Source organism: Nomascus leucogenys, unplaced genomic scaffold (genome assembly GCF_006542625.1).
Source record: "Nomascus leucogenys isolate Asia unplaced genomic scaffold, Asia_NLE_v1 Super-Scaffold_241, whole genome shotgun sequence".
Lineage (NCBI taxonomy): Eukaryota > Metazoa > Chordata > Mammalia > Primates > Hylobatidae > Nomascus > Nomascus leucogenys.
The window spans coordinates 78,668-95,848 of NW_022095767.1; the positions used below are offsets into that span (position 1 = coordinate 78,668).

Genomic DNA, 17,181 nt, shown 5'->3' on the forward strand with positions numbered 1-17,181 from the left:
CCTCCTGGTGATGAGAATGTCCTGTATCTTCACTGTATCAATGTCAATATCCTGGTTATGAGACTACATTGTAGTTTTGCAAGATGTTCCCATTGGGGGAGGCTGGGTGTAGGGTACACAAGAGCCCTCTGTATCATTACTTACAATTGTGTTGAGTTTGCAATGATCTCAAAATAGAAAGTATAATTTAAAAACAAAGTGAAAACAAACCTGCAGGTTTTTTAGGTGTTTTTGTTTTTGTTTTTGCTTTTGCTTTTGAGACAGAGTCTCCCTCTGTCACCCAGGCTAGAGTGCAGTGGTGTGATCGTGGCTCACCACAACCTCCACCTCCAAGGTTCAAGCAATTCTCCCATCTCAACCTCCCAAGTAGCTGGGATTACAGGCACCCACTACCATGCCTGGTTAATTTTTTTGTATTTTTAGTACAGACGGGGTTTCACCATGCTGGTCAGGCTGGTCTAGAACTCCTGACTTCAGGTGATCCACCCACCTCAGCCTCCCAAAGTTCTGGAATTACAGGCGTGAGCCACTGCACCCAGCCTAATTTTCTTTTTCAAATCAACTCACTTACAAGAGCTTAGATAATTCCACGGACTTCTGTTTTGTCCCAAAGAACTTTTGAGATTCCAGTCACATTTTTTCCAACTCGCCATAAAATAAATACGTTTTTTTAAGCGAGAATCTTTCTATTTGTCTGTATTCTGAGTTCCCTGTTCACACCTATTGCCATATGGAAATACCCCAGATACACGGGTTTCTGTTTGTTTTTCGAAAGCCTGGGATGGAAAGACAGTGTGTGTGTGGCGGGGTGGGGGGCCTCCCCAGAAGGAAGTGTTCACCTTGCAAATGAGGAAGGATGAGAAGAGTTCCGCTGGAAAAGGAGGGACAAGTCTGGGAAAGACGGGCGACGTGGAGGAGAGTTAGTTAGCTAAGGTAACGCCATCCCACGAAGAGCGGAGTGAAAACAAGCAGAAGGAGAGTGGCCAGGAAGGAAGGGGACATCGGGCCACAGTGGCCCATGAAGCTGTCACCTACACCGCCTGGGTCTTCTCGGCCACAGTGTCCACTGTGGAGCGCGTGAATGACTTGCTCTCCCTGACCACGGACTCTTCAGTCAACACATTCCGGAGAAGGCCGGGGAGGGATTTCCGCAGTCGGCCCTGGAAGCCGTGGCCGGCCACCACATAGATGATGGGGTTGATGCAGCAGTTGATGTAGGCAAAGGAGATACACAGGGAGTCCAGCTTCTTCAGCAGCAGGAAGGTGGGTGACGACGGCTCCAGTAAGGACATCATTATCCCCGTCACCTGGTAGGGCAACCAGAAGATAAAGAAACTGGCCACCACCGCCACCACCACCTTGAGTGTCTTGGTGGACCTTGTGGCCCTGCGGCTCCACGTCCGGAGCAGAAGGAAGGTGTAACAGATTGTGAGCGTGAGTAGAGGCCACAGGAAGCCCAGGACCAGCCGGATGATGGCCACGGCTCGCTCCCGCCGTTTGTCGTTGCTGTAGTCCACGCCACACAACACCTTTCGTGGAAAGTACTCCTCCTGGACCACCCGGTACAGGAAGGAGGGTATGGTCAGCAGCAGGGCTAAACCCCAAGCCACGGCACAGGCGATCCAGGCCAAGCCGGCCCCTCGGAAGTTCTGGCACCAGATAGGGTTAAACACCAGCAGAAAGCGGTCGGCGCTGATGGTGGCCAGCAGCAGGATGCTGGCGTACATGTTGAGCAGGATGAGGGAGGGCAGGATGCTGCAGGCGGCCGCGCCGAAGGGCCAGTGGTGATGCTGTACAATGGACGTGAACAAGATGGGCAGCGCCAGGCAGGAGAGGAAGTCGGCTACCGCCAAATTGAGGAACCAGATGGCATTGATGGTCCGTTTGACCTCGAATGCCGTCACCCAGACCACCAGGGCATTGCCCAGCACTCCCACCAGGAAGACGACTGCAAAGATGACCAAGGCCAGGATGTCTGGAACACGCAGCGTGTTAGAAGTTTTATCCACAGGGGTGTTGAGGTCCAGGTTATCGTTGTCATCGTAGTGCCCATAATCAGGGCTGGTATTATTGAAGAAGTCCTAAGGGGAATCGGAGAGAGCAGAGAGGATAAGTCTGCAGACACGTGCCCGGGGAGGGGCATCCTGGCCCAGGCATGTGGCTTTTCCCCTGTGTGGCTTTTTCTCACTAGGAAATGGGGATGCTGAGGGCTGAGAGTCAACTAGGGTGTCACACCACTTATTAAAATATTGACGCAGACACCATAGCTCACGCCTGTCATCCCAGCACTTTGGGAGGCCGAGGCGGGCTGACTGCTTGAGCCCAGGAGTTCGAGAATAGCCTGGGCAACATGGCAAAACCCCATCTCTGCCAAAAATGCAAAAATTAGCTGGGCGTGGTTGCACTTGCCCGTAGTCCCAGCTACTCAGGAGGCTGAGGTAGGAAGATCACCTAAGCCCAGGAGGCAGAGGTTGCAGTGAGCCGAGATCATACCATTGTACTCCAGCCTAGGTGACAGAGTGAGACCCTGTCTCAAAAAAAAAAAAAATGAAATGAAATGATTCCACGCTGGTTGGACCCCTTGCCAGCCTGCCACCTCTCCCCTCAGTCCCATCCTTCAAAGCCCCTGGGCTTCCCCACGATCCAGCAACCTAATGGTTAAAGTCTAGCCCTACTGCAAGGCTGTAGCCACTACCCATTCAGACTGGTCAGTGCAGGACACAACGCTTGTTACTTCTTTTTTTTTTTTTGGAGACAGAGTCTCACTTCATTGCCCAGCCTGGAGTGAAGTGGCACGATCTCGGCTCACTGCAACCTCCGCCTCTTGGGTTCAAGCGATTCTCCTGCCTCAGCCTCCTGAGTAGCTGGGATTACAGGTGCCCACCAACATGCCTGGCTAATTTTTGTATTTTTAGTAGAGCCGGGGTTTCACCATGTTGGCCAGGCTGGTCTCGAACTCCTGACCTCTGGTGATCCATCCACCTCAACCTCCCAAAGTGCTGGGATTACAGGCATGAGCCACTGCGCCCGGACATTCCCATAGTTTGAACCAAGAAGAAAAAGTTTATAAAGCTTAGAAAAAGTACTCAAGACCACAAAACACCCATGACTATACACAAAGCCCCACATTGCCCAATCTGATTGCATGCTCTTGTCACACTGTGAACCTGGGTAAACCTGCTCAGCTGAGAATTCGAGGCATCTGTACATTGGAAAACAAGGTTCCTTGTCGGGAAAAGGGCTTGTGGGTGGCTGTATAAACTGGCCATAAAAACAGAATATTGGGGACCAGCCCCAACAGCTCCTGTTGTGCAACAATGCAGTGTGCTAAAACAAACAAATGAAAGCAGATGGTCTTTACTTAAAATTTGGATTTTTTTTTCTCACCATGGATTTTTTTGCATTAATTTTGATTCTTTAAAAGACTGTATAGGGCTGGACGCGGTGGCTCACACCTGTAATCCCAGCACTTTGGGAGGCGGGCGGATCACAAGGCCAAGAGATCGAGACCACCCTGGCCAACATAGTGAAACCTTGTCTCTACTAAAAATACAAAAATTAGCCGGGCGTGGTGGCGGGCGCCTGTAGTCCCAGCTACTCGGGAGGCTGAGGCAGGAGAATCGCTTGAACCCAGGAGGTGGAGGTTGCAGGGAGCCGAGATTGCACCACTGCACTCCAGCCTAGCAACAGAGCGAGACTCCGTCTCAAAAAAAAGAAAAAAAAAAAGATTGTATAAAAATATATATATATATATATATATTTTTTTTTTTTTTTTTTTTTTTGAGACGGAGTCTTGCTCTGTCGCCCAGGCTGGAGTGCAGCGGCGCAATCTCGGCTCACTGCAAGCTCCGCCTCCTGGGTTCACGCCATTCTCCTGCCTCAGCCTCTCCGAGTAGCTGGGACTACAGGCGCCCGCCACCACGCCCGGCTAAGTTTTTTGTATTTTTAGTAGAGATGGGGTTTCACCGTGGTCTCGATCTCCTGACCTCGTGAACCGCCCGCCTCGGCCTCCCAAAGTGCTGGGATTACAAGCGTGAGCCACCGCGCCCGGCCAAAAATATTATTTTAAACAAATTTTTAGAGACAGGGTCTTTGTCACCCAGGCTGGAGTACAGTGGTGTGATCATGACTCACTGCAGCCTTGATTTCCGAGGCTGAGGCGATCTTCTCACCTCAGCCTCCCAAGTAGCTGTGACCACAGGCACACACCACTATGCCTGGCTTATTTTTTTAATTTTTAGTAGAGATAGGGTCTTGCTATGTTGCCAGGGCTGGTCTCAAACTCCTGGCCTCAAACAATCCACCTGCCTCAGCCTCCCAAAGTGCTGGGATTACAGGCATGAGTCTATGGGAATGCTTTTGCCCCGGGCTCCAGTAGTCCAGTAATGGTGGGCTCAGAATGGCACTCAGGTTAGGAGCACTGGCTTTGGAGTCAGTCCCTGGGGTTCAGTTCCTGACTGCCCTATGTGAAGCCCGCATGACCCTCTGCAAGTTCATCTACTGCTCCACACCTCCCTTTTTCTCCTTGTTAACTCCCATAGAGAGCCGAGCAGCCCATCTGTTTTTTTTTTTTTTTAGACTGAGTTTTGCTCTTGTTGCCCACTCAGCTCACTGCAACCTCTGCCTCCCGGGTTCAAGCGATTCTCCTGCCTCAGCCTCCTGAGTAGCTGGGATTACAGGCATGCACCACCATGCCCGGCCAATTTTGTATTTTTAGTAGAGATGGGGTTTCTCCATGTTGGTCAGGCTGGTCTCGAACTCCCAACCTCAGATGATCCGCCGGCCTTGGCCTCCCAAAGTGCTGGGATTACAGGCATGAATCACCGCGCCTGGCCAGCAGCCCATCTGTTCTAACTGATATCATTTCAAAACCCTAAGCCATTACGAGGAGTTATCCATTTCTTTTTTCTTTTTTTTTTTTTTTTTTTTTTTTTTGAGATGGAGTCTCACTCTGTCACCAGGCTGGAGTGCAGTGGCGCGATCTTGGCTCACTGCAACCTCTGCCTCCCGGGTTCAAGCGATTCTCTTGCCTCAACCTCCTGAGTAGCTGGGATTACAGGTGGCATGCCACCATGCCCGGCTTATTTTTGTATTTTTAGTAGAGACGGGGTTTCACCATGTTGGTCAGGCTGGTCTCAAACTCCTGACCCATGATCTGCCCACCTCAGCCTCCCAAAGTGCTGGGATTACGGGCAAGACCCACCACGCCTGGCCAGGAGTTACCAATTTCAAGTAGATTTTGCTGATTTTTTAGGTGTAGTGTTATTTAACCTGTTCCTCTCTCCCTTGGTTTTGCTGTAAAGTGGTAGGTTGAGATCTAGAACTTTGATTAGATTTAGGTACAATTTTTTTTTGGCAAAAATTACTTCATAGATGGTTCTGCGTCTTTCCTGCTGCCTCACATCAATGGCACCGAATCTCCGATTGCCTCTCTTCTTGGCACACTAAGACTGATTGTAGGATCATGGTGCCAACCCTGAACAAAATGTTTGGGGGCAGCAAGAGGAAGTTACAAACAGGAATAAGAAATAGATTTTTTTGCCAAGCGCTGTGGCTCACGCCTGTGATCCCAGCACTTTGGAGGCCAAAGTGGGAGGATTGCTTGAGCCCAGGAGTTAGAGACCAGCCTGAGCAACATAGCAAAACTCCTGTCTCTACAGAAAAAAAGTAGCCGGGTATGGTGGTGTGCTCCTGTGGTCCTAGATACTTGGAAGGGTGAGGCGGGAAGATCACTAGAGCCTAGGAGGTCAAGGCTGAAGTGAGCTATGATCACGCCACTGCACTCCAGCCTGGACAACAGAGTGAGACCCTCTCTCCCAAAAATAATAATAATGTCACAGTTAAATGTGACTATTTGGGGCCAGTGATGCAGGGTAGAAGAATTTACCAAGACAGTTGTAGGTAAAGAAAAGTAGATTTATTAGAGAAAGTAGGAAAATATGTTGCAAGAGTGCAAAGGGCAGGTCAGCAAGAGAGAAGCTAACTGCAAACAGACAAAGGCTCGCTAGTGATTTTATACAATGGTGCTTGTGCTGTGTGTGAAAAGGGCTTTGTGAAGTACCAATAACACCAAGGTTGCAGTGAGCTAACTTGCATTTTTCTATTACCTGAGTGGATGGCGATAGCTGGATGCAGGAAAATTGGGAGTTATTTGCACAGGAGAGCTGTGCGTCCTAGACCATGAAAAGAGGCAGATGTACAGTTTATCTGCTTCCTCTTTTTGCTTTCCCTCGGTCCTGCCAGCCTGACTCCTTTTCCCTAATTAGGACTCCACAAAAAACACTCCAGCAAAAGGAATAACTAGAGGGAGAGAAAGGAGGAGAGGGAAGGAGGCAGGAAGGGAGGGAAGAGGAAGAAAGGGAGAAGAGAGGGAGGAGGGAACAAGGGAGAGAAGGAGGAGGAAATGAGGAAGGGAAGAAGGGTGAAAGGGAGAAAGGCAGGAAGAAAGAAAAGAAACAAAGGAGGGAGGAGGAAATTAGAGAGGAAGAAAGGAGAGAGGGACAGAGGGACAGAGGGAGGAAGGAGGGCAGGGTTATAGATGACTAAGAATGGCAGTGGTGGATTCGTAGGGGCTAATAATATTCTCTTCACTTTTGTGTGTTTGAAACTTTCCATAATAAAGAACAGGCCAGGTGCAGTGACTCATGCCTGTCATCCCAACAATTCAGGAGGCCGAGGCAGGTGGATCACTTGGGTCAGGAGTTCTAGACCAGCCTGGGCAACATGATGAAACCCCATCTCTACTAAAAATACAAAAAAAAATAGCCAGGTGTGGTGGCATGTGCCTATAGTCCCAGCTACTTGGGAGGCTAAGGCAGGAGAATCTCTGGAACCCAGGAGGCGGAGGTTGCAGTGAGGCGAGACAGCCCCATTACACTCCAGCCTGGGTAACAGAGTGAGACTCCATCTAAAAAAAAAAAAAAAAAAAAAAAAAAAAAAAAAAAAAAAATAGAACAAAAAGGTCCTGATCACTTCTTCCCAGACAGAGCTGCAGGAAGCTGTCATGCACCCAAGAAAGAAAGGCTGCAGTCCATGGCAGCTGGACTGGAGAGAAAGCCTTGTAGGCGAAATCTGTGTCCAGAGGCAGCAGACACTGCAGTAAAGCACCCATCAGGGCACTGAGTGATCACACGAAAGCAGCCAGTACTTACTGAGCACCTACTATTCATGCGGCACGGAATTTGCTCTTTCCTTCTTGACCACAACCTACAAGGAGGTTCTGTTAATATGCCCATTTCTGGCCAGGTGCGGTGGCTCAGGCCTGTAACCCAAGCACTTTGGGAGGCCAAGGTGGGCAGATCACCTGAGGTCAGGGGTTCGAGACCAGCCTGGCCAACATGGTGAAACCCTGTCTCTACTAAAAATACAAAAATTAGCCAGGCGTGGTGGTGGGCACCTGTAATCCCAGCTACTTGGGAGTCTGAGGCAGGAGAATCACTTGAATCTGGGAGGTGGAAGTTGCAATGAGCTGAGGTAGCAACACTGCACTCCAGCCTGGGCGACAGAGTGAGACTCCACCTCAAAAAAAAAGAAAGAGAGGCCGGGCGCGGTGGCTCACGCTTGTAATCCCAGCACTTTGGGAGGCCGAGGCGGGTGGATCACGAGGTCAGGAGATCAAGACCAGGTGAAACCCCGTCTCTACTAAAAATACAAAAAATTAGCCGGGCGTGGTGGCGGGCGCCTGTAGTCCCAGCTACTGGGAGAGGCTGAGGCAGGAGAATGGCGTGAACCCGGGAGGCGGAGCTTGCAGTGAGCCGAGATCGCGCCACTGCACTCCAGTCTGGGTAACAGAGCGAGACTCCATCTCAAAAAAAAAAAAAAAAAAAAAAAAGAAAGAGAGAGAGAGAAAGAAAGAAAGAAAGAAAGAAAGAAAGAAAGAAAGAAAGAAGAGAAAGAAGGAAAGAAAGAAAGAAAAGAAAGAGCGAGCAAGCCCGTTTCATTGATGAAGAAGCAGGAGGCACCAGAAGGTGAAGTAGGCTGTTCCAGGTCACTCAGAGAGGATGTGAACCCATACAGGCCGGAATGCAAACCAGACAGGCTGCCCCTGACCATTTCCAAGAGGTGAGTTTTGTGACCTATGGAGCTAGCCCAGTCCTGAAGGCCACTTTGACACCAACCCAGAGAAAAGGGGACAGCAAGAAATAGAAATCATTCTGGAAATACTGACAGCTGGATTTGCAGCTCTAAATATTTGAATTCGCAGATGGAATTTTGTACTTTTTTTTTTTTTTTTGAGATGGAGTCTCACTCTGTCGCCAGGCTGGAGTGCAGTGGCACGATCTCGGGTCACATTGCAATCTCTGCCTCCCAGGTTCAAGCAATTCTCCTGCCTCAGCCTCCTGAGTAGCTGGGACTAAAGGCACCTGCCACCACACCCTGCTAATTTTTGTATTTTTGGTAGAGACAGGGTTTTACCATGTTGGTCAGGCTGGTCTCGAACTCCTGACCTTGTGATCTGCCCGCCTTGGCCTCCCAAAGTGCTGGGATTACAGGCAAGAGCCACCATGCCCAGCCTGGTTTTTATACCTTTAAAACACTCACCTCAAGATTAAATAAGATGAAAAATGCCTAAGCACCTAGCACAGTGCCTGACACAGAGAAGAGGACAAGAAGTGGCAGCTATTGGTATTATTATTTGTCAATTATTGAAAAGCTCAGATCCAAATCCCTGAACCACTTTTTTTTTTTTTTTGATACTAGGTCTCACTCTGTCACCCAGGCTGTAGCTCAGGGGTGCTATCTTGGCTCACTGTAGCCTTGACTTCTCAGGCTCAAGTGATCCTCCTGCCTCAGCTTCCCAAGCAGCTGGGACTACAGGCGCATACTACTGTGCCCAGCTAATTTTTAATTTTTTGTAAAGAGGGTCTCACTGTATTGCCCAGGCTGGTCTTGAACTCCTGGGTTCAAGCAATCCTCCCGCCTTGGTCTCCCAAAGTGCTGGGATTACAGGCATGAACCACCATGCCCAGCCCCTCTTTTTATATTTGTTTTTTTTCTTTTTTTTTTGAGATGGGGTCTTGATCTGTCACCCAGGCTTGTGTGCAGTGGTGCAATCATGGATCACTGTCACCCCAACCCCTCTGGCTCAAGCAATCCTCCTGCCTCAGCCTCTCGAGTAGCTAGGACTACAGTTGTGCACCACCACAGCCAGCTAATTTTTGTATTTTTTTTATTTTTTATTTTTTATTTTGGTAGAGATGGGTCTTGCTTTGTTGCACAGGCTGGTCTCAAACTCCTAACTTCAAGCAACCCTCCTGCCTTGAACTCCCAAAGTGCTGAGATTACAGATGTAAGCCACCATGCCTGGATAATTGTTTTTTTTTCTTATTTCTAGTTCCCTTACATTGCACCTGCCCAAGGTTAGCCAGGCTATGGGCAGTGGGCATTTACTGGTGGAATCATATCCATGAGTAAATTATTGAAAGATAAGATGTCAGTATCTGCTAATGAGTGAATGAAAAAGGTGGGGTTTAGCCACGTGGTGGAATATTACTCAGCCATGAAAAGGAAGTGCTGACACATGCTACAATGTGGATGAATCTTGAAAACATGATGCTAAGTGAAAGACGCCAGTCGCAAAAGGCCACTAAAAATACAAAAATTAGCTGGCGTGGTGGCGCACACCTGTCATCCCAGCTACTCCAGAGACTGAGGCAGGAGAATCACTTGAACCTGGGAGGCAGAGGTTGCAGTAAGCTGAGATCATGCCACTGCACTCCAGCCTTGACTGAGCAAGACTCTGTCTCAAAAAAAAAAAAAACAAACGGTGATAGAAAGATGGATGGATATAAATGAATGGATGGGTGGATAGATAATGAATGGGTGAATGAGTGGATGCATGGATGATGGATAGACAGATGACTGATAGACAGACAATGGATACATAGAGATACGATTGAGAGATAGATGATGGATAGATAGATAGATAGATAGATAGATAGATAGATAGATAGATAGATAATGGGCTGGGCGTGGTGGCTCATGCCTGTAATCACTTGAGGCCAGAAGATCAAGATCAGCCTGGCCAACATGGCGAAACCCCATCTCCACTAAAAGTACAAAAAAATTAGCTGGGCCTGGTGATGTGTGCCTGTAGTCCCAGCTACTTGGAAGGCTGAGGCAGGAGAATCGCTTGAACCTGAGAGGTGGAAGTTGCAATGAGTCAAGATTGCGCCACTGCACTCCAGCCTGGGCAACAGAGCAAGACCCTGTCTCAAAAAAAATATAGCTAGATAACGGATGGATGGATGGATGGATGGATGGATGGATGGATGGATGGACGGATGGATGAATGGATGGACGGATGCATGGACGAATGGATGGACGGATGGATGGATGGATGGATGGATGGATGGATGGATGGATGGATAATGGAGAGATAGATATAGTAAATTTGGAGAGTCTGGGTAAAATGTATATGTATATGAGCCTGTTCCATTCTTGTCATTCTTCTGTAAGTTTGAAAATATTTCCAAACAGAAGGTTAATATTTTTAAAAATATTTTCATTGGTAAACAGCCCCTGCCCTCAGCCACCCACTTCTTCTATTGCCCGCTCCCAGCACCCTAAGTTCCTATTTCCTACTCTGGGACACCCCCACTCCAGGTTCCCACGTTCATGTCACTAAAGAGTTAATGCTAGGTGCGGCAGGAAGCCCTAGACCCTGCCCAGGGGACCTCTGCACTTCAGCGCGTTATTAAATATTTTGAATGTCCCCCTTGGCTGTGGCGCATGAAGGTAAATTTTGCCTCTGCTGGTTTCACAAGCTCCCAGCAATCCTTGACTGCAGAATGACTCAGACTGTCGTAAGGGGAGCCTCCCCACCCTCTGCTCTGACATTGCCTTGTCACTCCCTCATCAGCTGACAAAGCTCCTTTACTGCCATGAGCTCACTCAGTCCTTTCCTCTGGTTGACTCCAGAAAGGCAGAAAAAATATGCTGATTCCAACATCCCGTGGTTTCCAGGATCTTCAGACACAAACGGCTTGCAAAGTTTTGCCACTGCAGCACCTCTCCAAAGACTGGAAATACCTGACATATCCAGCAAGAGGGGACTGGCTAAATTAATGATGGTACATCCAGGCAACAGAATACTACACAGCTATCAAAAAGAATGGAAAAGTTGGCCAGGTGCAGTGGCTCATGTCTGTAATCCTAGCACTTTGGGAGGCTGAAGCAGGGGGATTGCTTGAGCCCAGGAGTTCAAGATCAGCCTGGGTAACCTAGCAAGACCCTATCCCTACAAAAAAGAAAAAAAAACAAACAAAAAGAATGAGGAAGTTGTTTATATAATGATGTGGAAAGACCTCCAAGATCTAGGGTGAGGCCAGGAGCGGTGGCTCATGCCTGTAATCCCAGCACTTTGGGAGGCCAAGGAAGGCGGATCACTTGAGGTCAGGAGTTCAAGCCCAGCCTGGCCAACATAGTGAAACCCCGTCTCTACTAAAAATGCAAAAATTAGCTGGGTGTGATGGCAGGCACCTGTAATTCCAGCTACTCAGGAAACTGAGGCAGGAAAATCACTTGAACCCGGGAGGCCAAAGTTGCAGTGAGCCGAGAAAGTGCCACTGCACTCTAGCCTGGGCGACAGAGTGAGACTCCATCTCTAAGAAATAAAATAAAATAGGCTGGACACGGTGGCTCACGCCTGTAATTCCAGCAATTTGGGAGGCCCAGGCGGGTGGATCACCTGAGGTCAGCAGTTCAAGACCAGCCTGACCAACATGGTGAAACCCTGTCTCTACTAAAAATACAAAAATTAGCCAAGAGTAGCGGCGTGCGCCTGTAGTCCTAGCTATCTGGGAGGCTGAGGCAGAAGAATTGCTGGAACCTGGGAAGTGGAGGCTACAGTGAGCCGAGATCACTTCACTACACTCCAGCGTGGGCAGCAAGAGCAAAACTCCATCTCAAAAATAAAATAAAATAAAATAAATAAAATAAAATAGTGAAAAATAAATGTAGGTAGCTGCATTGTGGCACATGGCCCACATACTGGGCAGTGCAGGTCCAAGGCTACTCCGGGGGTTCTAATTACCCGGCACTATGCCATGTGCTTCCCAGGTGTTGGCTTAGTAATTTCCTAATCACAGTGCATGTCTATGTCACAACAGCACGAAGGGCAGGGTACTATTACTGTTCCTAAATTCACATGCTCATTAGAGGAATAACCCTTGTCTGTTGCATGGAGAAAGGGGCAGAGAGCAGAAGCCAGGAGGAAATGGAGATTGGAACTGTCCAGGTGACGTGAAGCATGACAGTGGCTTAGACAAGGGTGCTGGCAGCAACATGTGAACAATCAGATGAGAACAGGGTGAAGGAGAAGGCACAGTACTTACAAGAATAGCCATAATCATTGCCAAGCTGTCCTGAGCCTTTCTTGTGTATTATCTCATTTAACCCACAAAGCAACCCTAGGAGACTTACTTGTTGCAACAGCAACACTTATTTTCCAGATGAGAAAAATGAGGCTACAGAGAAATGAAGAGACTTCTCCAAGTCTTCTCAGTTAGCAAGAACAGAGACAGGAGAGAAACTCCTGAGACCTGAGCTCCAGAGCCCTCTTTTTTTTTTTTTTTTTTTTTTTTTGAGATGGAGTCTCGCTCTGTCCCCAGGCTGGAGTGCAGTGGCGCAATCTCGGCTCACTGAAAGCCCCGCCTCCTGGATTCACGCCATTCTCCAGCCTCAGCCTCCCGAGTAGCTGGGACTACAGGTGCCCGCCACCACGCCCGGCTAATTGTATTTTTAGTACAGACGGGGTTTCACCGTGTTAGCCAGGATGGTCTCAATCTCCTGACCTCATGATCCGCCCACCTCAGCCTCCCAAAGTGCTGGGATTACAGACATGAGCCACTACGCCCAGCCCAGAGCCCTCTCTTTGAGTGGCTACCAGGCAGGCCTAAAGTGCCTTGGGAGTGGGGGGGCATGCATTCTAGGTTGAAAGGAGAGAGGAAGGGCAGGTGGTGCACAGCAGAAACGAAAGGTCAGCATGGCTGGCAGGCAGCCAAGATGGGACTGGAAGGTCTGCAGATGCTGAGTTAAAGAATGTGGCTGGAAGCCAGGTGCGATGGCTCACGCCTGTAATCCCAGCACTTTGGGAGGCTGAGGCGGGTGGATCACGAGGTCAGGAGTTCGAGACCAGCCTGGCCAACGTGGTGAAACCCCATCTTTACTAAAATAAAATACAAAAATTAGCCCTGTGTGGTGGCACGCACCTGTAATACCAGCTACTTGGGAGGCTGAGGCAGGAGAATCACCAGAATCCAGGAGGCAGAGGTGCAATGAGCCAAGATTGCACCACTGCCCTCCAGCCTGGGTGACAGAGGGAGACTCCATCTCAAAACAAAACAAAACAAAACAGACCAAATATTGGAAGCAAACTAAATTTCCATTGAAGGGGATGAAACCTCCTATTAGCATATTACTCAGCTGATAAAAGAAAGAAAGAAGCACCAGGCTGGGCAACATAGCAAGACCCCACCTCTGCAAAAAATTTTAAATCTAGCTGGGCGTGGTGGCATGCACCTGTAGTCCTACCTACTCAGGAGGCTGAGGTGGGAGACCTCAGTAGACCCTGTCTAGAATAAAGAAAAAAAGGAGGAGGAGGAGGCAACTCCCTTGAACTACACGGGAATGAAGTACCTTCCTCAAGGTTGTTTAAGGGGAAATTAATGAACGCCTTAATACAATGCCTGGTATGCAGTAAGCACTCAATAAATGCTAGTTAATAATACTATATGTTATTCATGAAAAAAAGCCAGACGTAGAGTACTGTACAAAACATACTGCTATTTATAAGGCTGTATGTTTATAATACATAAACATACATTGAGCGCCCACATTGATAAATGTCACCCACATTGAGCACCAACTGTATACCAGGCACTGTTACAAGAACTTTTCATGCATTCACTCAGTCAATTCTCTCAACTAGCCTATGACGTAGGTTCTAGTATCATCCTCCCCTTAAAGACAAGGAGGAGGAGGCTGGGTGCGATGGCTCATGCCTGTAATCCCAGCACTTTGGGAGGCCATGGCGGGAAGATTGCTTGAGGTCAGGAGTTCAAGACCAGCCTGGCCAACATGGTGAAACCCCGTCTCTACTAAAAATACAAAAATTAGCCAGGCGTGGTGGTGGGCACCTATAGTCCCAGCTACCTGGGAGGCCGAGGCAGGAGAATCACTTGAACCCAGGAGGTGGAGGTTACAGTGAGCCAAGATCACACCACTGCACTCCAGCCCGGGCGACAGAGCAAGAGACTATCTCAAAAAACAAAAAGATAAGGAGAGAGAAGCATGGAAAGGACAGATCTCTGCAACTATTTCACAGTAGAGACAGAAGCTGAGCTCAGTTTTGGGGTTCCCTGCATCACGCTAGTCCTTTGTTCCCTAAGCATCTGTGCTCTCAGACATCTGTAAACTGTTTCTGGAAGGATCCACCACAAACTGGCATCCCATGGTTGCCTCTGGGTAGGGGAGGGGGCGATGAAAAGGAGTCAGAGGGCCAGGTACGGTGGCTCACACCTGTAATCCCAGCACTTTGGGAGACCAATGTGGGTGGATCACCGGAGGTCAGGAGTTCAAGACCAGCCTGGCCAACATGGTGAAACTCCATCTCTACTAAAAAGACAAAAAATTAGCCAGGTGTGGTGGCACATGCCTGAAATCACACCTAGTCGGGAGGCTGAGGCAGGAGAATTGCTTGAACCCGGGAGGCAGAGGTTGTGGTAAGCCAAGATCGTGCCATTGCACTCCAGCCTGGGTGACAAGAGTGAAACTTTGTCTCAAAAAAAAAGGAAAGAAAAGGAGTCAGAGGGTCTGGGGTAGGCAGGGAGCATGAGTTTTTCTTTCTATGTTTGTTTTTTGAGATGGAGTCTTGCTCTGTTGCCAGGCTGGAGTGCAGTGACGCAATCTCGGCTCGCTGCAACCTCCGCCTCATGGGTTCAAGCGATTGTCATGCCTCAGCCTCTCAAGTAACTGGGACTACAGGCGCCCACTTACACACTCAGCTAATTTCTCTATTTTTAGTAGAGACGGAGTTTCACCATGTTGGCCAGGATGGTCTCAATCTCCTGACCTCATGATCTGCCCGCCTCAGCCGCCCAAAGTGCTGGGATTACACGCATGAGCCACCGCGCCCGGCCAAGAATAAGTTTTTACCAAGTATCCTTTGGTACTTTGGAATATGCTTTGGAAAGAAAAAAAAAAAAAAGAACAAGAAGAAGAATCAGAGAGTCCCATTTGCCTAAGTCGGATCTCAAGGGTGGAATGCAGGAATGAAGCAACATCAGACCCCTCCCTGGTCCATCCAAACCATCTTCCGTTTCCTCTTTGACGCAGATGAAGCAAGGCAATGCCTGTGTTACAGCAGGTACTGAATCGCAGCTCTGCTGGCTCAGTGCCCAGGCTTCCAGATGCAGGGATGACAGGGACCCTCATTTAGCCTGGGGTGCGTTCCTTCTGCCATTGGCAGAATCCATGGCATAACCTGGTTCTGCCACCAACCACGGAGGGTTCCCATCCATCTCTGCTCCTGCCTGGGCCTCAGTTTCCCCATCTCTGTCATGCAGAACATCTGAAACGACCAGGCACAATGGCCTCACGCCAGTAATCCCAGAGCTTTGGGAGACCAAGGTGGGAGGATGGCTTGAGGCCAGGAATTTGAGACCAGCCCTGACAACGTAGCAAGAACCCATCTCTACAAGAATAAAAATGTAAAAAATTAGCCGGACATAGTGGTGCATGCCTGTGGTCCCACATACTTAGGAGGCTAAAGCGGGAGGATCACTTGAGCCCAAGAGTTCAAGATTGCGGTGAGCTATGATGGTGCCACTGCACTCCAGCCTGGGCAATAGTGCAAGACCCCAAGTCGAAAAAGAAAAGAATATCTCTCTGCAAGAGCATCTGAGTAACTTGACCATTCCTCCAAGCTGGTTCTTTCCAGCCTCCCAACATTTTCTCTGTCATTCCCACTGCCTGGAAGGCCTTTTCTAGATTTCTTCACTTGTGGAATTCTTTTAAAAAAAAAAATACAGACAGGGTCTCACTATGTTGGCCAGGCTGGTCTTGAACTCCTGGCCTCAAGCAATCCTCCCGCCTTGGCACAATCCCCAATGTGCTGGGATCACAGGTGTGAGCCACTGCGCTCGGCTGCTTGTGGAATTCTTAGTCACCTTATGAGACCCAACTCAAGGGTCTCCTCCCCTGGGGAATCTTCTCAGGCCCCAGCCCCAAGAGGTTGCTGTGGCTCCCACAATCTTGACAATCTTATTCCCATGGCCACATCCCAGCCCTGGAGTGTGAGAGCCTGGGATGCAGAAGAGAGGGAAGGTGGGAGGTAGAAGACAGGGAGAGAGAAGGAAAGGGAGAGACAGACAGAGTTGATGGCAAGAGTTGGGGAGAGAGAAGGACCCACAGGAGCAGAGATGGGAGGGACCCAGGACAAAGTTTCCCGCTCCCATTCCCCATTGAGACTCACCATGTTCTGGTCTCCTGGGCTCCCCGAGGATCGAAGGTCCCTTCTGCCCAAGGGCTGTGGTTTTTAAAGCCCCAAGGGAAGATGCAGGGAGGAAATGACCATCTTACTCTCTGGGGCTCTCATTGGTCTGCACACTGGGCACTAAGGCCACAGCTCCCTCTGCGGGGCACACACCCAAGGGACTCTAATCACCTCCTCCCAGGCAGAGAAGGGGGGCCAGCGCTCGGAAAACCGAGGAAGTTCCTGTGTAGGCTCGGCCCCTCTCCTGGCCTTGGTTTCCCTATTTGGGGCCATCTCTCTCTCTCTCTTTTTTTCTTTTTTAGACAGAATCTTGCTCTGCTGCCCAGGCTGGAGTGCAGTGGTGCAATCTCGGCTCACTGCAACCTCTGCCTCCCGGGTTCAAGCAATTCTCCTGCCTCAGCCTCCTGAGTAGCTGGGATTACACGTGTGTGTCACCACCCCCGGCTAATTCTTTGTATTTTTAGTAAAGACGGGGTTTCGCCATGTTGGCCAGGCTGGACTCGAACTCCTGAGCTCAGGCAATCACCCACCTCGACCTCCCAAAGTGCTAGAATTACAAGTGTGAGCCACCGCACCCGGCCTGGAGCCATCTATCTCTTTCCTCCTAAGACGCCAGGCTTCTGGGCAAAAGCTCAGGAATGCAGTTGGCTTAAGCCCCTCCCTTGGGATTCAAGAAAGCAGAGATT

The 17,181-nt window shown here is 49.3% G+C and overlaps 1 protein-coding gene across 1 annotated transcript; it reads right to left on the reverse strand.

Annotated features, from left to right (window-relative positions):
* Window positions 1-555: 555 nt before the first annotated feature.
* On the reverse strand, window positions 556-16,555 carry C5AR1 (complement C5a receptor 1). The gene is made up of 2 exons (XM_030807758.1): window positions 16,475-16,555; window positions 556-2,081 (listed from the first exon to the last, which is right to left on the reverse strand). Exons 1-2 carry the CDS (start codon window positions 16,475-16,477, stop codon window positions 1,032-1,034), a joined length of 1,053 nt encoding a protein of 350 aa, XP_030663618.1. The 5' UTR covers window positions 16,478-16,555; the 3' UTR covers window positions 556-1,031.
* Between the last annotated feature and the right edge of the window lie 626 nt (window positions 16,556-17,181).